A 21,523-nucleotide genomic window follows, 5' to 3' on the forward strand; every position below is an offset into this window, starting at 1 on the left:
GAAGTTACCCATGCGACTCGGAGGCGTACCGGCTTCGCACAGGAGAAACATCGCACTATGGCCTCTCTCTGAGCCGCATCACACGATACTTGTGTATATACCTAACCGGCAATCCATCACCATCGACGCCTTGATCATGGACCTGCGGTCCAGAGGCTTTTCTTGGGGCCATCGGAGTTGTCAATAGTATTCCCGAAGGACTATATTATTTGATTTTGAGCACTGTCACTTTTGCACGCCTGGGGGTTTAAACCGAAGTGACAGTTTAGCACTCTCCCCCATCTGCCGGTTAGCTAACTAGCTCGCTAAGTCATTAGCCAAGAAGGGCATCATTTTTCTGTTGGAGTTAAAGGACAAGGAAACAGCAGCACCACCGCTTTCATTAACAGAAGACTGAGCCGAGGCTGATTCCCCGAGTTCCTACCTTGCAACACAGTAACTGTTATAATTCCTGGTAAGAAGAAACCCGGCGGTATGCTAGTTCCCCGAGCGGAGCTGCATTTTTGTGAAAGGCACACGGGCTGAGCAGGCCCTGACCGTCCACACACACCAGCAGAGCTAGCAGGCTAATCCTCCCCTGGGTCCCGGTAAAACTACTTTATCTTAGTGTTTTCCGTCAGTTCAGTATTTTTTTTATTTAGTGCTGACGCTAACCTAAAGTTACCTAAATTAACAGCGTTGGCTGGTTTGGTTATCTCGGTGGGCTTCGTGGGAAAGCTATGGCTAACCCTAACCTAACGCTTTTTCGGTTCTCGGTTAAAAAAAATAATAAAAAGAAATCAATATTTACTGCGATCTGGATCGATTTCTTTACAGTTTGTCTTGAATCTAAAGTCGGTGCCCTCAGTGCCAAAATATTAGGCCACGTTAACCATGAACATCAGGTACACGGTTTCATTTTGGTGTCGCCGGGCCTGTAACACCCCGCTAACCGCTAGCCAATGTTAACCAACAATAGCATGACTGTAACTTAACCTAATCGCTGTCGCGTGTTGCAACATTATTGACAAAGCTAACTACTTCACTGTTCCCGGCCTTTGAGTATAAATGTGTATTCTTATAATCAGCACAGTAAAACTGTTTGACCGGGCTCTGTGTACATTAAGGTTAAATGCGGACTCAGCCACGTAGCGTAACTAAGTAAAATGTCTGTGATGGTGGGACACGTAACATTAGCCGGCTGTGGGCTAACGATCCAGCCAACCTCGCCGGGGCATTTCTGATTCGTTAGCAGGCCATAAAAATATGTTTTACGGTAAATGTCAGCTAATACAAGACCGTTTACATTTAATCGTGAATCATAAGCCCGTTAGCCATCGCTTCTGGCGCGCCATATGGAAGCATTGAAGCCCTGTCAAAAAGAAGCATGGCACCAGCTAGCATCTGACGATAGTCACTGTGTCAGCAGGTGGATGGTGTATGACACGTCTCCTGCTATTACGGCAGTTTATATTTTTTAAAAGCAATTCTATCATTTTTTTTTGTTTTTTAGTTTCAACCCCCCGCAGCCGTCATTTACTCATGGGAAAACGGCAGTCAGTATTGAGTTTTGTATGGTTTATTTGCACAAACGGGGGGGGGGCTTAGCTTCTGTTCACACAGTAAATGAACTTTGACCTGAGGTATCCATTTTCTTAGATTCACTTAAAAACAGCGTGCGTGTGAGCTTTAATAACTGACAAATTAGCATTGGTGTCTAAGGCAGCCCTTTATTTGAAAGTAATTTGAACCCTTATCTACTCAACCTAAGCTTTGAATGGAAGATAAAACACACAATTGTGTTACCAGCTGATTTAATCAAGGATGGAGGAGGGAAAGACACTAATTGCATCCTCATATGAGCTCTGTAAAAATGCAAGGGAACGAGATTGGGGAGGTGGTGGTGTTATCATAGGCGAAACTGCAGGCCACACCCTGGCTGCTTGGTTAGATGTTGCTACACTAAAGGATCAGCATGTCTCCTTACAGTGATCTTTAGTATCCAACCTCAATGGCTGTAATTAGCATTTTTAACAAAGACCTGGAATACCAGTGCCTGCTTGCAAATGTTAAAAAAATTACATTTCAGCTCAAAGTAATTTCATGTTCTTCTCATTTTGACATTATTTCTTGCTCGTCTTTCCCCCCAGGAAGGCTGGCACCACATCGCCACCCTAATGCAGTACCATAAAAGAACGTGAAATGAACAAACCACCACAGCCTATAGCGGGACCCACTTCTGTCCCCAATCCTGCCCCTTCCCCTGGATTGACACAGGTGAGACCCACTAACATAGTTTATTTATTTATTTTGGTAGTTTAGAGTTTAGTAACTTTTTTCCCCCTCTCCCTCCTCTTCTGTTCTCTCCTATTAAGGCTGCCTACGGCCCTGGACAGCCACCTTCTCTTGTTTTTGCAACCCCTCCACCTCCACAAATGAACTCTGCACCACAGCCAAGACAGGTATTGTTCACAGCATGCTTTCTGTTGTTGATATGGTTGAGAACCCCTTTCTTTCTTGCTCTTTCACAACAGTTTCTGACATAGCTTCTTCTGCTGTAAGGCTTTGCCTCGGCGTGTGTGTTATAACCGCTATTTGCCGTCTTTGTCCTTGAATGTCAATCTTGACTTTCCTTTCTTCTGCTGTCCTAGTTTGCTACTGGGCCCCGTACTTTACATCAACAGGTACTAACACCCTGTACTTTTCCTCACATCCCCTCTGTCTCCTTAGTGTAATGCATGCTTTCAGATACAAATTGGGAAAGAAGATAAGATGAGTGTTTAGATCTGCCCTTCTAAACATCCATTTAGATTAGTTTACTTAAAAAAAAAAAAAAAAATTCAAATCCAAGCCCTTAGATTGTGTAATCAACATTATGTAACTTTAATGCAAGTTACGTTTTGCAAGTGAGTCTATGATGTAAATTAAAAAGAGCTGAAAATTCAACTCTACACAGTTTTCTTTTCCAGTGTCCCCCAAAGTTCTTTCCTTTTTCCTCAGTCCTTGTTTTCCCCTTTCATCTTAATTTAGTACCAAGTCAGCATATCTTGCATCACATCGTTTTTTATTTAAATACCTGGTTTGTAGACATGAATTGTATTGTTGTGAAAAGTTTGAGAAATGAAAGCATTTCTGATACGGTCTAAATTGTGCAGCAGGCTGTCATTTGAAAACAGCCCACGTCTCGCCACTGTTTTGCATTGATCACCACATTTGTCCTAATCCCACAGTGATAAAGGGCCTTGTTGCCACCAGATATTAAAATGAATTAAACTGCATGTGCCTGCAGCCCTTAATGTGATTCTTTAACCTACCAGAAGTAGGGCCCTGCAGGACTAGAAGGGGATCGTGTTTCTATAATGATCTGTCCAGAATCGATTGCATGTGCGTCTGTAGTTGTTTGAGCGTACCCATCATGACTGCGAGGCACACTGCTACCTCTCATACTCCTCCCTTCTTCCTTCGTTCTGTAAATTCAAACATCCCCCTCATTGTGTCCGGTCCTCATTTTCACCTTAATCTTACTCCCTTTCTTGCTCTTTGCTCATGTGTTGCGCGGCTGAAGGGTGGATACAGAGCATTACAGGTAACAGCTTTTCTCTTCGTCCCTCCCCTGTTAACTTGTGCTAACTTCATTGTGGCAGGAAGTCATGACTTTCAGGATAATTTAAACTCCCAAGTTACCCAGAATTGAATTTAGTGTGCACATGTGCAGTTGCTGTGAGTGCGTAGATTCCAGGTGAAGGGTATCAGCGTGTGCGCAACTCGAAGCAAACGCACAGAAAAATGTAAAAGCAAGAATTAGGAATACCATTGTTACGAAATGCACAGGCAGAACCATAAGTTTGCTGCTGATATGATGCAGTCTTCATCTTTTTGTTTTTGTTCTTTTAAGAGCTACTATCAGAACCGACCCGCCATGGCCACCAGTGCTCCAAGGGTACCGGGAAATAGTGGCCCTCGAGCTGTTGCACCAGCTCATGTCTACCCACCCGGCTCACAAATGATGATGATTTCCCAACCTTTTGCTGGCTCTCCTCAAGGCTACTTCATTCCCTCTGGACAGGTTAGTGCACACACGAGCTCTACTCTGCAGCCAGCCCAAGTAATCAATACATACTTATCATAACAGTTGCAATCACTTTTTAACACTTATATTTGGGTAACATTACCTTCTGAATGAATTGAATTTAATAGTAACATGTTGATCTTATTGCTCTTCATTATTGTTTGTATGTTTAATGTTGGAAGGTCGCAGTATTCTTCATGTCAGTTTGGTGTCTTTAGTGTTAGATTTCATTTTAAACTTGAATTCAGTTTTATTTATTTAGCACCAAATCACAACAGCAGTCACCTCAAGGCGCTTTATATTGTTGAGTTATCCGGCAACAATGGAGAGAAAAGTCCAACAATCAAACGACCCTCTTGTTGACAGCAGAAAGGAAAAACTCCCTTTTAACAGGAAAAAACCTCTGTCACAATCAGGCTCGGGGAGGGGCGGCCATGTGCCGTGACCAGTTGGGGGTGGTGGGAGGAAAACAGGACAAAAGACACTCTGTGCAAGAAAGCCAGAGATTAAGAATAACTAATGATTAAATGCATAGTGGTGTATAAACACACAAAGCCCTCTTTCACTAGTACGTACTCAGCTCGACTCTGTTTTTAGGGTTCTCCATTAGGTGGCGCTACCAGGTACTTTTTTAGTACCAGGTACTTTTTTAGTACCTGGTACTTGGCTGGGGTTCCAAATGCTCTCCGTTGATCAGAAAATGTGATGTCAGTAGACTGCATGCCACTGTTTGACTGGTTAATAGTGTCACTGTAAGTCATGAGAGCATCTCCTTCACAAAAATCAAAATGGCCACTTTTGTAACCCGGCAACAAGGATATACCTTCACCTTGATGTCCTCCATTGTTGTGTTGTTTGTGTCGGGTACAAATAACGCTGTAGGCCCTTCGACCACGTTGGTATAACGACCCTATGCACATTAGGTGATACTCAGGTGTAATGGAAAACGACTGAAACCAAGCCGAGTCGCGCCAAGTACTTACTAGTGGAAAAAGCGCTAATAGTGAAGAACAAACACTCAGTGCTTTAGGAGTCCTTCTGATGGCTCATCCAAAGTGTCTTCTAAAGAGTTTCATTATACCCACCTTCCAGTCCTTGGCGAACCACACCCAAAAACGAAGGTGACATCACAGCCGATTCTGCTGGTTGTGCACCTCACAATTTAAACGTATTTATTTATTTTGGCATAATCTCCCACTGCTGCTGCCATCACAGCTGAGTTGAGAACACTGTATATAATTGTGTTGGTTTTTACTGTTTTAATGATAACCTTACAAAAGCTCAGAGATTCACAAATTGTACAGACGACATGTAATAACACGAGACTTATGTAAAAAAAAAAAAAACCAAAAAAAAACCAACCCAAAACTTGGCAGTTTCTTTTCTTTCGGTTTTGACTTCTGCTGTACCAGCGCGAGTGTGGAAATTCGTCTGAAGCTTGTGATCCTATGTGAGGACGGGAGAGACGCAGTTTGGAAACCTGTTACGATGAGCTACATTAATATTTGAAAGTCCTCTTAATAGAGGTTTTTGGAGTGAGGCTCTCAAAACGTAATTGTTGTTTGTCTTGTTTCTACAGTACCGAGCTCCATACATGCCTCCTACCCAGCAGTATCCCGTGACCAGCGGCACAGCAAACTTCTATACTGGAACTAGCCCTGCTGAATACCCTCCTTATGGTAAGGGTTTTTAACCCCAAGACTCACAACAACCAAGCCGAACCACAAACGCGTTCAGTTTAAACACAGAAGTTAATGGAGAAGTTCTAACCCGTATTTAAAACCACATCCACATGCAGAATTCCTCATCTGTAAAGTATTCCTGAATGTGGGGTGGTTTTGCTTGGCTGATTGTGGGTTGTTTTCTTGTTTCTATTTTTTTCTGTGATGGGGGTTAATTGTCTTTGTTGCTGTAGTATGTCTGTCTCTGTGTGTGTTTCGTTTTTTTAATATGCCTTTGAGTCCAAACACTGCTGTATGTGCATGTAGTCGGGCTTAATTCTGCTTTGGCCTGTGTTCGTTTTCTGCACCTTACGCTGCCTTGTAGGTTCCATGAAATGGCTTTGAAACCGCAGTTTTCTCCTTTTTTGCATGTCTACATACAGCAGCAGAAGAGTTGTGTGGGAGCTAACGTTGCCAGAAACCCTATTTAAATATGAATGAACTGCACTTTTTAAGCAGGAAACGCAACTGCTACAAAACCTGATTCGCTTTAGTACATTTGTACTAATGCACAGATATTTTATATATATGTATAGAAGAGTGGGGGTTTGTTGGCTCAGTTAAAACCCCCGTTGTATTTGCTTATAAAGACCCTTGTGTGATCGTAATGCACTTCAAAATTTGAACTATTTGAAAATAAATATATGCCAAGAGCACAAGGTAAGTGTACAGTAGAGGCATTGTTCATTTCATGGGACCTTCTTAACACCCTGCTTCCTCTGGATCCTCTCATTAACACATTCTGCATCTGTCTCTTCCTGCCCTCTCCTTCTTTCCTCCCTCTCCCGTCCCTCACTCCCTTCCTCTCCTTTGCTGCGTTGGTTCAGAGCCCTCTCTTGCCGCGAGGGAGAGGCGGGGTGGTGGGGGGAGAGGGGGTGGGCGAGAGAACGGCCGTCTCTCTCTCCACGGTGCGCCTCTCGCCTCCCAGCGCTACCCCGGTGAGTAGTGTGTGTGCTTTTGTGGTGGTCAGCAGGCTTCTGTGGCACTTCCTGTCTCTAACCGTGTCTTCCTGTCTCTGATTTCGTACGTGTAGGTCACGTACACACGACGATGGATGTTATTTAAATGTAGTTGTAGCAAAAACTTTAACTGAAACTTTTAGCTTGTAGCCTAGTGATGCCTCTGTGGTGATGACAGCTTATGGCTTTTGTTTATCCATCTGTTTCTTGTTTAAGAAGCTAAATAAATGGAATTTTGTATACAAAAACCAACTTCAGTTTGAAGTAATTTTCTGTACAGCAATACTACTTATAAATGTTTAAATTTGGCTGGATGCTGAATTGGTGGCTCCAGCGTCTGATGTCAGCCCATTAAATTGCTTTAAAGTCTGGACAGATGTGAATGTAAAGAGCAAATGGCAGTTATGCCTCCTTACACAACTGAATGTAAAGTGGGCTGTTTCAATCTTTATAATTCATCACGTATCGTAGACAGAAGTAAAGTTTTGTGTAGTAGTCAAATTCAGCCATCATTAATTCATAGACTTTGTTGTTAACTTAATATATAATGTATATATAAACATTAAAAATAAACCCACAAATTAGCCTTTAAGTACACGTTTATATCTGAAACCACACTTTGTGTACACGTACAAATGTTTGCTATTGCACCTTTACATTTTTTTCCCCAACAGTTATCAGCAATGTAGGAAAAAAAATCTCAATCAAATGAAACAAGTACATACAAATTTTCTTTTAGTTTGAACTCTTGTTTATTTTGAGTTGTTTTTATGATTTATTTTGTAATTTCTATTCTTTGTTTCATTTCAACTTTACAGCTGGAGCATACTATCCAACTCCGCCTCAATATCCCCCATCTGTCCAGCCTTCAGCGGTCATGCTGTCCACCCAGCAACAGCTACAAGTCCCGCCTCCTCAGCAAGCCCCTGCACAGTCACAAGGCCTAATGAAGAGAGAACGCAGACCGGTAGTATGTCCCAACAAAAGCACAGCACACCTCTTGAATGAGGTCAAAAATGTTGAATGGAGAGACACTGTATTGTGTGTTCAATGTGGAACTTTCCCTTTTAACCTGAAAACAACAATAGTATTTGTCATGATGGGGGTCGGCAGCTGTAGATCAGTAGTGTCAGGATGGTTGCACATTGTTTGTATTTTAATGTCATTTGCCTTTTCTCTAATAGATAACAATACGAGACCCCAACCAGGGTGGACGCGATATCACGCACGAGATCCTGTCGGGTGTAATGTCCTCCACCACACCGACACCACAGGTAAGACTTTAATTTGAAGTGACTGATTTAAATAGAGTAATGATGGTGTTGTACATTTGTCTTTTATCAGAAATCTAAAATATAGTTGGCTATCGTGTACTGACATGTGGTACTCTGTGTTTAAAGTAATACAGTAAAGCTCAGAACTTCATTATGTTTTTCTCATGTTCATTTTGTCTTCACTGTAAATTGATTTGCTTTAGAACAAAGTAATTTTTTTCAATGTGAAGCCAACGTTTTGCTTTATATAGACAAAACAAAGGTAAGTTATAAAAAGACAACAAAAGATGTTGTTAGGTGACGATTGCTCTCCCTTTTTTATTTTTATTGTTTCTTACTTTAAAAAGGAAGGAATATGAATTTATCTGTACAGAAAGGCACCGTTGTGGATTTTTTTTTTTTTTTTTTTTAAGTACATCTGCGACTGTGTTGATGTCTTTTTTTTTTTTGTCTTCATGGTACTTTCTAATAGTCAGCACAGCTGAGGTCAGTTTCACTAAGCAAACTATGCTGAGTCTAAGCAAATGCAAACAAATATGCACTGATGCGTTGAGCTATTGCCAAAGTTGAAAATTGCTAGTTGGAGGGGAAACGGGTAACACAAACGAATCACTTTTTAATAGAGTTGAGTGACACTGCAGCCTTCAAAGAAACAGGTCTGAATCAATACCACCTCAGACAATATCCACCAAATATGAGGAAAAAAAAACTTGTAACAAACTGCACCAAATGTGTTGATGCTCATTGTTAAAAGCCCGTGTAGTGGGTTTTCTATTTTATTTATTAAAGGCCGCTATTGCTTTGTGATTGCAGGCACCGGATGCAAGTCCTGCACAGGTCAATGGGGAAATTGCCCAGCCTGTGATTGCACAGACGAGAAGAGGTGAGTATATTTTCTTAAGTTTGACTCGGTGAAAAAGAAATGACTGTAAATTTTTTCTCGTCATTTATTGTCACGTCTCTCGCTGTCCAGATGATAACACAGAGCGTCCTACTAGTGCTGAAACCCCTCCTTCTCTTGCTGCGGCAAATGCTGAGCCTGTGTTGGAGAGCAAACAGGAAGTGGACAGCCAAATAGTGCTGCCTACTGAGTTAGCTGCACAATCTGTAGCCCCCGTAGCTACTACTGAGGTGCCATCCACACTGATAAAGGACCAGCAGTCTCCTCCTTCCCTTCCTCCAGGAGCAACGTTGACCACTACTCCTGCTGAGGCAGTAAATAAAGTTGGCACTACCGTTTCTGATACAGTAGATGCTCCTCGTGCAACCTCACAGTCTTCAGAAGCACCAGAAGCCCCTGTGAAAATAGAGGAACTACCGGCTGCTCCAGCTCAAGCTGAGAAGGCTCCAGAAAAGGAAGAAGCAAAAACAGAGGAAGTGAAGAAGGTGGAAAAAGAAGAGCAGGTGGCCACCACAAAGTTGGAGCCTGCAGCTGAGGCTGCAGCAGCAGGTTCTTCCAATCTTGAAGAAGAAAGAAAGAATAAAGAAGAAATGGCTACAAAAACGGCAACTGAAGTCTCCCAGCCTCCCCCACCTGCACGGGAGCCTGTTGGTCCACAGACCCAGAACGCCGTTCTGCGCTCTACCCCCGAACCTGAATCCACACAAGTTGAGGCAGCAGAGCCTGTTCTCCCCAACGGCCTTCCTCAGGAGACTGAAGAACTGCCCAAGGATAATGCAATTTCAGACACTACGCCCCACAAACAGCCAGACGCTTCTCAATCTCAGGAATCCACACCTATGGCTAAAACGGCAACAGCAGCCCAGGAGGTGAAAGAGGAGGCTGAAGAGAAGAAGGAGGAGGAAGAGTGCAAGAAGAAAAGTGAGGATACCCCTCCTGCGTCTGTTAGCTGCCCAGAAGAATCTACTATGCAAGGTACAGTTAATCCCCCCCCTTGCTTCTCAGGCTGTCACATGCCTAATCTTGTTTTATCTGAATTTTAATGTCATCACTTTGTCTTTCCTTTTGAAGCTGCTACGCATGTGCAAAGGAAGAAAAAGAACATGAAAGAGTTTAACAAGAAGGAGGCCATTGGTAATCTCCTGGATGCCTTCACAGAGGTTTGTGTTAAATCAGACGACAGTCCAAAGAGCTCTTAAACTGGGTGTCCATCTTTTACTCTCAATAAACAACAGATTCTTAGAAAACTTGATCTTTTCTTTCTTTTTGCAGGAACAGGGTGCCAAGCCTGCCTCTGAACCCATGCCCACTCAGGCCAACCCTCCAGCTCCAGCACCAGCTGAACTTCCTGTCGAAGTGGCAGATGAGACCTGGGAGCAAAAAGAGGACAAGCAGAATGCAGAACCTGACAAGTCTAAAGCCACACCTGAGCCAACTGAGCAGAAATACCAGTACAAACAAGGTACGCTTTGAAAGCTTAAAAGGCTAAACAAATCTTTAAATGTTTTAATCTTTTCCCTAAAGCTAAACTGATAAAACTCTGTACATACTTTGGTCTTAGGGCAAATATAATTTATTTCAGCATTAAATTTTAAGTCTGTTTTTTCCTTGTGCCTGCATTTATATGCTGGAAGGATGAGGCCTTGTTTGATTTAAGCACAGTGTGAAAATCTCTTTATGGTGACTTTAGTTTCTCTCATAGTTTTGCTCCTGTGCCGTCATCGTTTTATTATTTTAGTTTCAAAGAATCTGCACTGACAGAGTGGATTATCACAGCCATCTTTCAGAATACAGCTACAGTAAAGCTGTGCCTTTACTGTATTGTGTCTTTAATCATGTGCCTTTGCATATTTCCTGTACGTTGTGCAGAAGAATGGAAGCCGATAAACCCGGAGGACAAGAAGCGGTACGACAGGGAGTTCCTCCTGCGCTGCCAGTTCATCAGCGCCAGTATGCACAAGCCTGAGGGCCTGCCTATCATCAGTGATGTGGTGCTGGATAAGGTAGGTGATGTTGAGCTTTGTGTAAAAGAACGCAGAAACGATGCAAATTGAGTTGAAGAATATGGCAGTTTTTTTTACCCCTCATCTGTAAATTTTGACCTCACATCATGAAGTGCACCACAATTTTTGAGGCGCTTCAGCCAGTCGTGCAAATCCCGATTTTTGTAACCTGATGCATTGTCCTGGGCCGTCACAGCTTTGTTAAAGGCCGACGGGGTATTGTTGTCACCACACAGAGCAAGCGAGTGGGCGGGTGTAAATGCGATAATGAGGTGATGTAGGATTTTGAAATTCACATCAGTAGGTGCATCTGCTAAAAATTTTAAGTTTGAATTTCAGTGACCTTGTCCTAAAGTTCAAGGTCAGAGGTGAAGTTTCCTGAAAATCTTGTGAATGCAAAAACTCGAGAACAAAGTCATCTAGGATTTTCAAATTGATACCATATGTTGATCTACTAGGAGGCTGAGGGGTAGTGCTGCCGACTGCCAGTATTTTAAACTTTGTGTGAAAACACGGGTGATTTTTCCTTTATTTATTTTTGCCTCTTTAATTGCAGGTGAACAAGACTCCACTACGACCTGCTGACCCATCTCGCCTGATGAACACTGGTCCTGATTTTACTCCCTCATATTTAGGGAACCTTGGGAGCAGATCAGTGGGAGGACCTCGTGGCCCGGTTAGCTAATTTTACAGTTTTTAAAAGACACTTTTAAGCATTAACTTGCATTACAGTTAATAGGTTTACCAATTGTGTCGTCAGCACACCGTTTTTATACTTTTGCACTTGAGACGTGATGCCCTGAAGTAAAACAATCTCCCTCTGTGCCTGTCTTCCTACAACGTGCTGGAGTACTTGTCTGATGTTTTTTGAGATAAAGAGGTGTATTATGAGCTGACATGACACAAAAGTGCAATGAATGCCAGCAGTTGTGATGTTACGTTTGGCAGACAAGCTGTTTGCAAAGGCAGCGATCTCTAGCGTAAACTTTTTGTTTAGTGAAGTTTCTTCCTACTAGCTTTTTAAAATATTTATGCGTTTCTCTCCATTTAGCCATCCGGGCCCCGTCGCTCTCAAACCAAAAAAATTATCACCAGCATGTCGCTAAATGACGACGTGCAGCTCAGCAAGGCTGAGAAGGCCTGGAAGCCCTCTGTGAAAAAGGCCACTCGTAGCCGTGTTGATGAGCCTGAAGAGGAAGACCCAGAACAGGCCAAGACTCAAGAGCTGTTCAAGCGTCTGCGGAGCATCCTCAACAAGCTGACGCCACAGAAGTTTCAGGAGCTGATGAAACAAGTGACAGAGCTGACGATAGACACTGAGGAGAGGCTGAAGGGAGCCATCGACCTCATCTTTGAGAAGGCCATCTCAGAGCCCAACTTCTCTGTGGCCTACGCCAACATGTGCCGCTGCCTTATGGGGGTGAGTCTAGTGAAGGTTGGATGTTGTGCTTTGATCATATGCTCTAGTGATGACTTCTTTTTAGTGCCACGTGTCTGGGCCACTGAACTTTTTGTGATGGTATTGAGGAACTGAAGGAGCATACTCTCAGCTACATATTTATTAAATGCAGTTGAATAGGAAAACGTGCGTTAAAACCCCCTGGTGACACTGAATGTTGTCTTCCACCAGCTGAAAGTCCCCACTTCAGACAAGCCAGGAGTTTTTGTGAACTTCCGCAAACTGCTGCTCAACCGCTGCCAGAAAGAGTTTGAGAAGGACCAGGATGATGATGAGATCTTTGAGAAAAAGCAAAAGGAATTGGAGGCTGCCAAAGACGTAAGAACTGTCAAAACCACCGTTCAGATTTAGAGTAAACTTGTCATATGACTCGTACACTAAGCACAAACTTGTATCCGCCTGCAGGGTGAGGAGCGTGAGCGCTTCAGGGTGGAGCTGGAGGAGGCCAGAGATAAAGCTCGACGCCGCTCACTGGGCAACATAAAGTTCATTGGTGAACTGTTTAAGCTTAAGATGCTGACAGAGCCAATCATGCACGACTGTGTCGTGAAACTACTTAAGAATCATGATGAGGAGTCTCTCGAGTGTCTCTGCAGACTGCTGTCCACTATTGGTAAAGACCTGGACTTTGAGAAGGCAAAGGTAAGTAAAGCATGGACTAACACTGATATATGTACACGTTAAGATGTCTCCTGTGATGACCTTGTTTTTGTGCCACGTGTCTGGGCCACTGATCATTAGTGATGGGTTGAGGAACTGAGGAGGCAGTTCTTGATGTATCATTAGGTACACACAGTTTGTCATTTGGTACCTGCACCTCATAAAATGCACCCTTTTCTGTGTCCCCGACAGCCTCGCATGGATCAGTATTTTAATCAGATGGACAAGATCATTAAAGAAAGAAAGACTTCATCAAGAATCCGCTTCATGCTGCAAGATGTTTTGGACCTCAGAAGGGTAACTGTTAAATCATATTCAACATTTTAGAGCAATAAAGAACTGATAGCCAGCATTTATCATGACTTGAGTTAGTAGTGTATGTATCTCAGTGTTTATATACAGTACAGTCTGAAGGTTTTTTTTTTTTTTACAAGGCTATCTACATAGCAGAGACCACACTCACAAACTTCTGGTGTGCACCCAGTTGTTTTGTTCTATAAGCAGTGCTAAAATAAGACAGTGAGTACTCGGTTCAGAAAAGGGCGTCACGGGTTACTGCTGGTAGGCTTCAAAGGGGTAAAGGGTTAGTTTGAAAAAACTTTTATTTTTTTTCTGTCTGTGAGAACATCATCATCAGCATCATCAGGCATAGATTTGTCAGCAAGCAGACCCCTGACTTTTATTTTGAAAGTTTACGGTGTTCACGTTGCAAATCAGCTAGGCCCAGTTCTTTCCTTCTCATATTTCCTTACCTGCTGGATATCAAACCATGTCACTGGTGTGGTGGTTCTTGATAACATTCAGCTGCTTGCCCTTTTAGTATCTCATCTCCAACGTCTTGGCCTGCAGTTGGCAACGACAATTCTTGTTCCGCTCTAGAGATTTGCTGTGAACAGGAGGGACACTGGAAAGTGGTTTATGTTGATCATACTGAAGCTGCAGAATAGAACAAGGATTTCATTTTTTCTCCCTTTTTCTTTTATGTCACAAAGGGCTTAAAAATGAAAATCTTTGACACACGGCCCGTAAAACTGTGTTATTGAGGGTGGATGTGCTTTCTGTCTCAGGTTCTCCTATCAGAACATTTGTACTATTACAAATGTAATCCAAAACACAGACAGGAAACACCCCAGAGTGGCTCACAGGTGTTAATTGTCTTCTGTCTCTGATCCACAGAATAACTGGGTGCCTCGTAGAGGAGACCAGGGTCCTAAGACAATTGATCAGATTCACAAGGAAGCAGAGATGGAGGAGCACAGGGAACAGATGAAAGTCCAGCAGCAGCTCATGACCAAGAAGGAAAGCAGAGACAGGTTCACGGGAAACATGGGCAGCCGAGGCCCTCACACACCAGGAGGTGGCCGGACCAGCCAGCCTCAGGATGAGGGGTGGAACACAGTCCCCATCTCCAAGAACAGACCCATCGACACCACCCGCCTAAGCAAGATCACAAAGGTAACGTCCGAAAATTCATGTGAAGGCTTGAGCTCTTTCTCAGGCCTCTTGAGAATGAATATAACTTTTTTGTTTCCCTGTAGCCTGGTGCTATGGATTTCAACAACCAGCTGTTGGCTCCGGGTGGCAAAGGCATGTGGGGCAGCTGGGGAAAAGGCAGCAGCGGAGGAACTGGAGCTAAACCAGCGAGTGGAGACCAGGGTAAGACCTTCAGCTTTCTTCTAAAACACAGCATTGCTTAGTGGCTGTTTGTGGTTTGGCTCTTAATCTATTCATTTCCATCTTTCTAGACTCTGGGCGTCCGGGTACCAGCACTCTCAACCGCTTCTCTGCCCTACAGTCTGGGTCATTGATGTCTTCAACAGACTCTGATCGCAGAGTTCCTCAAAGGTACTCAGAAGCAACAAATATTTTCTCATTAATTAGTCTGCTTCTGCTTTAGTTGAGTACTTAATTCACAAATTTTAGTTCATCACTTGTCATAGGCACTCTTATTTTTTACTTTGTGTCGATGTCACGTTTTTCAAAACACATTTTACTGGCATCTAGTTGTGAGGTTGCAGATGGCGACCACTTGAATACTATTCTTCCTCCATCTGGCCTCCCCTTTGTATACAAGAGCCTACTGCGGTCTCAAAAAATACAAAAAGTTTAGTGGTACCGTTCAACATGATTACAAATTGAGTGTCTTAAAATGACCTCTTTGTGTCTCCTTTACCATTAGGTCGAGTTCGAGCCGCGAACGTGGGAGCAACAGGGACAGGAGCGACCGCAACAGGGATCGATTTGACAGATTTGATCGCAGCGAAGGACGGGAAGCGAACCAAGTCACCAAGAGAAGCTTCAGCAGAGAGTCGCAAGAGCGCGGCGGGAGGGGAGGAGATGGCAGGTCTTCGACTGAATCTGTGCGCCGCGTCGCCAGCATGACAGACAGTCGGGACAGAGGAAGCAGGGATCGGGGAAGCAGAGACCGAGGAAGCAGAGATAGAGGAAGTCGGGACAAGGGTAGTGACTTCGTCCCAGGTATGAAATAAAGAATTAAAAAGAGTTGAATAGAGAAAGATGTGGTTTAAAGAAAAGGACATAAACAATGAGCTTCAAGTTGTATTTTTACCTTTTTCTTCAGTTAAGCGTGAGAGCGCTCCCACTCCTCCTCCATCTCTCCCTAAACCTGCCTTGACTGAAGAGGAAGTGGAGAAGAAGTCGCATGCCATCATTGAAGAATACCTCCACATCAATGATGTCAAGGTGCAAACTTGCCTCTAACAATCAGAGTTATACTTCCATGTTTAGAAGTGAACCGTGTTAACAGCATTGCTTTGTGTCACTCTGGTGCTGTAGGAGGCATTGCAGTGTGTGGTGGAGCTCAATAGCACATCACTGCTGTACGTGTTCGTGCGGAACGGCTTGGAGTCGACGCTTGAACGAAGCACCATCGCTCGGGAACACATGGGCCTGTTGCTGCACCAGCTTGTAAAGGCAGGGACTTTGCCCACGCAGCAGTACTACAAAGGGTAAGCATGTAACAGGAAGAACGTCGCCTGGTTTCAACTAAAATCTACCCTCGATGGATGTTCTCGAGCAGATGGAACTAAAGCCGATTCTTTTGCAGGCTACTAGAGATTCTGGAGGTAGCAGAAGACATGGCCATAGATATACCTCACATCTGGCTCTACCTGGCTGAGCTTATTACTCCTATGCTCCACGAGGGAGGCATCCCTATGGGACAGCTGTTCAGGTGAGAGCTTAATGTCAGCGGTCACATTTCAAATAAGTGAAAGCAAACTCGAATACTTTGACTTTAGAATATAGTCTGATGGAAATGGACGTTTTTAAACTGTAAATAGTGTTGGAATCGTTTTCCAGAGATTCTTTTGTTGACGGTGTTTCTCGGAAAGCTAAATTTAAAACTAGGTCACTTATTTCCAGCTTTAAAATGAGATAAACTGAATTATAATCCAGCTGTAAGAAAAATGGGAGCTTAATTCAGTGCATCTGTGTCTTCAGGGAGATCTCAAAGCCTCTTGTGCCTCTGGGGAAGGCCAGCGTGCTGCTGGTACAGATCCTCAAGTTGCTTTGTAAAGAAAAGGTAACCGAACACACTCGTTTTATTACCTTAAGTTGCACATGTTTTTTGGTTAAAAAAAAAAAAAAAAGAGAGAAAGAAAAAGAAATAAAAGCCACAGATATTTGATTATCTGGCCCTTTTCCCCCCTTAAGACCCCCAAGAAGGTCGGGGCTTTGTGGACAGAGGCTGGGCTAAATTGGAACGACTTCTTGCCCAAAGATGAAGACGTCAACAAGTTTGTCACCGATCAGGTACGTGCAACACGTTCAGGTTTTAGATGATAAAACACTTGTCTGCACTTTTGGAGTTTTGTTTAGTGGTCTAAAAATGTTAGGATACGTTTAAAGCAGCTATAATTGGTCTATTTTGTAACAACAAAGCTTAAAATGGTAACGAGAAAGCAGCACATCCTGCACAGCACCAAAGACAGGCGCAAACAGCTGGAGTCTACCTGGTGGGCAGAGATGAAAGCAAGAGAGATTTTTGCTTGTGGAGATTTACGATTAGAAACAAGTTACTCCGTGTCTTCAGGCTTTTTTTTATTTATTTATTTTTTTACACATTGTATTGTGTATTTCAGAAAGTGGAGTTCACCGTGGGAGAGGAGATGGAGCCCAAAGAGGCCAGTAAGAAGAAGGTCCTCAGCGGAGAGGAGATCAGCAAACAGCTGGACAGACTCCTCCAGGACAAGGCCAACAATCAACGCATCAGAGACTGGATCGAGGTGTGTGTGAGTGTGTGAGGCAGTACAGAGTGTTTTCAGACCTGAACACTTTGTGCGTGCTGTTATTTTCCAGTGTTGTTCATGTTCCCCCTCTCCAACTGCGTTTTGTTTCCTATTTTCAGGCTAACTTGGACGAGCAGCAGACTGCTTCGAACCAGTTTGTACGAGCATTGATGACATCAGTGTGCCAGTCTGCTATCATATGTAAGTATGACTAATACACCACGAGCTGCCTCTTTTTCTGTGTGTGTGTCTATGATTTAGTCTTTTTCCTTTTCACAACGACCCAAGCTCAAATTCTGAAGTATGGAAAATATAGTTGTTGTTTTTTAAATAAATTAAAACGGATTTATTTTACAGTAAATTTTAATAGTGCTTACTTTTAAAAATGACACTTTCTGGTTTAAAAACTTGTTCACTTCGTTTCAGGTGACAACCCGTACAAGGTGGATGCACAGCAGATCGGCCAGAGAGCCTCTCTGCTGCAGAGATACCTGTACGACGAGCAGAAAGAGCTGCAGGCCCTGTACGCCCTCCAGGCTCTGATGGTGCACATGGAGCAGCCTGCTCGTGAGTTTCCCCACTTACAGTGAACTATAATACTGTCGAACATACAAATCTGATTGGTTCACTTATAAATATTTAGATACTGAAGCATCTGTTAAATCCAGGCGTCAAAGTCGCCAATGATTCAAAGTGTCATTTTAATGTGGTTTCCTCAGCTGTTGCGTCTTTTTGGCAACATAAGCAAATGATCCCAAATTTTCTTGAGAATCAGCAGAGACGAAACTGATCTCAAGGCTTACTGTAATGCGGTGATACTGGTTTCAGTCGTGCAGCTGGGCTGATTATAAGGTTGGGAGAACTTAAAGAAGTCACATGGATGAGTGATGAGATGTACCTCCCACTGATAATGTCGCTCAGCTTTCTGAGATTTCTTTTTTGTTTAACCTGGATTCTTGATCGTGCGTCGAGACACAGCAGGAAGATACCATAAATCGGTTCAGATAATGGCACAAGATGGCAAATTTATTGGCCTTTGTAAACTATTAGTGATAAATGTTCTCTGGATGAGTCTCGCTCCCTCCAAGTCTGTCTTTGAATTATTTCAGAGAAGATTTTTTTTAAATGTTACTAAAGTCCAGTAAGCTTGTTTGAAGAGCACAAATCAAGCAGAAATCTTTCCTGTGAGTTTGTTTCAAATTCAGCTGACAGTAGCTGTCGCTCAGAGTAATCGAGCAGGGACATGTAACCAAATCAGCTGTTTGCTGGAAATTCAATGCTTCGGTTCTTTATGTCGCCGTCTATTTTAAAAAGCCTTCACGTCACTGTAAGCAGTCTTGTTGGCATATAACAAGTTCATGTTTCCCCAAAGAAAGGAAAAAAACTTGAAGTCAGTTTTTAAGCAAAAACTACAAAATCAACTGTTACAAAGTATCTTTATAAATTTGCATTATTGTATCTACTTTCTAATCAAGCCGGACCTTTTTGACCACTTGAAATAGTTTTAATAGATCAGCAATGTTATGTTGTCATTTTTGCTTCCCAGATCATTCTTTAAAAATATGTTTTTAATGTTTGTGAGACCTTTTACCTGGATAAATAAAGGATCTGTAAAATTCCCTTTGCCAAACACGGATTGCAGCTTCATCCCTGACAGGAATGTTTCTCTGGATCGCAATGACTTGATATCATTCATAGAGAGAGATGTTTAATGTTTACCTCTATGTGCTGTTGGGTGCAGCTTTGGGGGGGGCTAAAAACAAAAACAAAAACAGCTGCTGCTCTAAAGTAATGTGTAATTGGTCATGTGATGATCACAGGCATTAAAAAAAAATGGACCTTGTTGATTTGTCTGAAAGCTCCTTATCAGAAGAGATCTGCCTGTATTTCCAGGTTGTTTTTGTTCAGGGTGAAAACGGATAAAATCATCATGTATACAGCAGCTGTGTATTCAGGGTATCAAGATTTAAAGATGAGACTGAAGGTTTTTGTAATGTTGCTGCTGGAGGGCCTGAGTCATTTTTCCCTGAACACAGTAATGGAAGTGGTCTATTTTGGAGGATAACACATTCTTGGGGTGATTTATTTATTTATTTTTATTTATTTATTTGTTTTTTTAAAGTGTTATAAACTGGATTGGAGGGTTGAAACAGAAAAGCCTAATCACTAAAAGAAACGTGTTAATTAGGATTTGACCTACTGATTAGCTCTTTATAGCTTTTCAAGTGCCCCTGACTCAATGCAAATAGAAACAATTTTAAAATGGAGCTGTTAATAAAGCTTCTATAATGCTCTAATTTTGTCTCTGCAGACCTGCTGCGGATGTTCTTCGACGCCTTGTATGATGAGGACGTCATTAAAGAGGAGGCCTTCTACGAATGGGAATCCAGCAAAGACCCGGCAGAGCAGACAGGCAAAGGCGTGGCCTTGAAGTCGGTCACCGGTTTCTTCACCTGGCTCCGCGAGGCCGAAGAGGAATCTGACAAGGACTAAAATACTGAACTAAAAGCTGCCGCCAGAGCTCTGCAGGCGACCACAGAGAGTCATGGACAGTATTGCCAGAGAGGCAGACTCGAATCAATCCTCAATGAGGATAAATCTTTATTGTGTTCCTTTTTTTTTTTTCTTCTTTTTTTGGAGGGATGGACTCTGAAAAACAATCATTTATTTTCTACCTTCCCTCTCCTGCTTCCTCATTAGTTCTCCACCTGCTTGTCACAGCAAGTGTCCTCATCAAAGCAAACTTGAAAATGCAGGTTTCAGCAGGATTACTCATTAGCGAGGTGTGAAGTATCCCACATCACTACGAAACTTTCTATGTCAAAGTAAAGCAAACCAATGGGCTGCTCTTTCACCCCTCTAGACGATTCTAATGACAAACAACCTTTCTGATCTACAAGAGGAAACAGCAGGGCGTGAAGTGTAGCGGGTGGGTGGGTTGGTGGAGGGGGGTTTATCAACATGCCATAACATTTGTTCAGTCCCGACACGGCTCTTATGTCCTTGTCCTTTTCCGGAGTGTGCAGCATGACTGAAGTGTGTTCCTATTAACGATCCAGTGGACAAAACGTTACAGTGTACATGAACTAATCTTAATTTGACGGAGTTTTTAAAGCAAAGGTTGTCTATTTTCTCTCGTTTCCTATCATGATAAACTAGCAGAGGACAGAAACACAGAGGGCTGATGTTGACCTTTGACCTTGACTACTAGGGGGTGGTCTTAATGCTTCCTCTTTAAAGCCATTCTCTCCCATCCCCCAGTAGTGAACCACACTGACTGACTCTTCATCTTTTACCTCTTCTGTACTTAAACCTGAGCTGTTGTAGAGGACACTTAACGACCCAATCACCGTTAAAACTTGAAATCTACAGAAAATTGACTTGATAAAATATATAAAGTTAAAAAAAAAAAAAAAAAAAAAGACACAGAAATGATCCGAAAGCCTTTTCTACTTTAAGTGGAAACTAGTTTCAGGATTTCAGGAGCGTTCTGTAAATATATAATAATAATAATAATAATAATAATAATGATGATGATAATAAACTTTTTCAGTTTTATTTTTCAGAAACAAATTGCTGATGTAATTGCAGTGTCTCCTTATCCAGCAGAAACCGCAGTTGTCCAGATGCAGAGAGGTGCTTTAGATAATCCATTGATTATTAGTTTTATTTGAATTTTGTAAATATTTTCTTTCCTTTTTTTTCTTTTTTTTCCGCTTTCGTTATTTAAAAAAAAAAATTATTGCTTCTTTTGCATCGGAAACTGGAAAGGTAATGGAACATTGCAAATAAAGGACTTATTAAGTTGCTGAGCCGAGTTTTGGTTTTTGCCTCTGATGATGATTTTACGTTGAACTAAGGACACTCTCTCATCTGAAACCAGACCAGTTTATTTTCAGTTTGTGTTTTTGTTTTGTTTTTTGTCATGTGTAAGTTAACACAGGGTCGACGTGTGTGAAAGCGAAACGTGTTTGATGAGATGAAAAACGAGTCCCTCCACTGTGGTTTTACTGATCCATATTGCAATCAGTTTCTAGTTTTGAAGATTTGTCCATGCAGACCTACAAATATGGGAAAAGTGCCTTAGTATCAACTGAGAATGACTTCAACACCACAGTCTGAGTATTGTTACTGACCGTGTTCATCCTTTAATGACCACAGACCACAGTGTACCCGTCGTCTGGTCAGGGCAAGTGGCTTTATTGTCATTCCAACCATGTGCAGTACACAGTGAAACAGGACAACGGT

At 42.5% G+C, this 21,523-nt stretch overlaps 1 protein-coding gene and 2 non-coding genes across 4 annotated transcripts; all 3 read left to right on the forward strand.

Annotated features, from left to right (window-relative positions):
- eif4g1a (eukaryotic translation initiation factor 4 gamma, 1a) lies at positions 1-21,087 on the forward strand. Of its 2 annotated transcripts, XM_084912777.1 has the most exons (33): positions 1-454; positions 2,130-2,256; positions 2,355-2,441; positions 2,631-2,663; positions 3,545-3,565; positions 3,875-4,045; positions 5,628-5,727; positions 6,597-6,707; positions 7,547-7,698; positions 7,913-8,002; positions 8,816-8,885; positions 8,976-9,878; positions 9,975-10,063; positions 10,176-10,365; positions 10,773-10,906; positions 11,463-11,582; positions 11,958-12,326; positions 12,537-12,683; positions 12,771-13,007; positions 13,218-13,322; positions 14,202-14,480; positions 14,564-14,681; positions 14,771-14,870; positions 15,205-15,503; positions 15,607-15,728; positions 15,822-15,994; positions 16,093-16,218; positions 16,488-16,569; positions 16,701-16,799; positions 17,129-17,272; positions 17,395-17,476; positions 17,702-17,842; positions 19,587-21,087. In XM_084912777.1, exons 2-33 carry the CDS (start codon positions 2,182-2,184, stop codon positions 19,766-19,768), a joined length of 5,151 nt encoding a protein of 1,716 aa, XP_084768903.1. In that variant the 5' UTR covers positions 1-454; positions 2,130-2,181; the 3' UTR covers positions 19,769-21,087. The 2 variants fall into 2 exon arrangements, with proteins under 2 accessions (XP_084768903.1, XP_084768904.1); XM_084912778.1 differs by lacking the exon at positions 6,597-6,707 and having other exon boundaries at positions 2-454; positions 7,547-7,695.
- LOC146367625 (small nucleolar RNA SNORD66) lies at positions 12,368-12,445 on the forward strand. The gene has a single exon (XR_014798051.1). It is a non-coding gene; the product is annotated as a small nucleolar RNA SNORD66 (small nucleolar RNA).
- On the forward strand, positions 13,055-13,129 carry LOC146367626 (small nucleolar RNA SNORD66). The gene has a single exon (XR_014798052.1). It is a non-coding gene; the product is annotated as a small nucleolar RNA SNORD66 (small nucleolar RNA).
- Positions 21,088-21,523: the final 436 nt, after the last annotated feature.

The sequence above is a fragment of the Perissodus microlepis genome, chromosome 18, assembly GCF_051167445.1.
Source record: "Perissodus microlepis isolate ML-2025 ecotype Zambia chromosome 18, ASM5116744v1, whole genome shotgun sequence".
In the NCBI taxonomy this organism is placed as follows: Eukaryota; Metazoa; Chordata; class Actinopteri; order Cichliformes; family Cichlidae; genus Perissodus; species Perissodus microlepis.

What these genes read in the sequence shown, in the direction of transcription:
- eif4g1a (XM_084912777.1), top strand. Translation starts at nt 2,182, where the DNA reads ATGAACAAACCACCACAGCCTATAGCGGGACCCACTTCTGTCCCCAAT. An exon ending in TGTGCCGCTGCCTTATGGGG is followed by an intron (nt 12,327 to 12,536) that starts GTGAGTCTAGTG and finishes GTCTTCCACCAG; the next exon opens with CTGAAAGTCCCCACTTCAGA. An exon ending in GTGCCAGTCTGCTATCATAT is followed by an intron (nt 17,477 to 17,701) that starts GTAAGTATGACT and finishes ACTTCGTTTCAG; the next exon opens with GTGACAACCCGTACAAGGTG.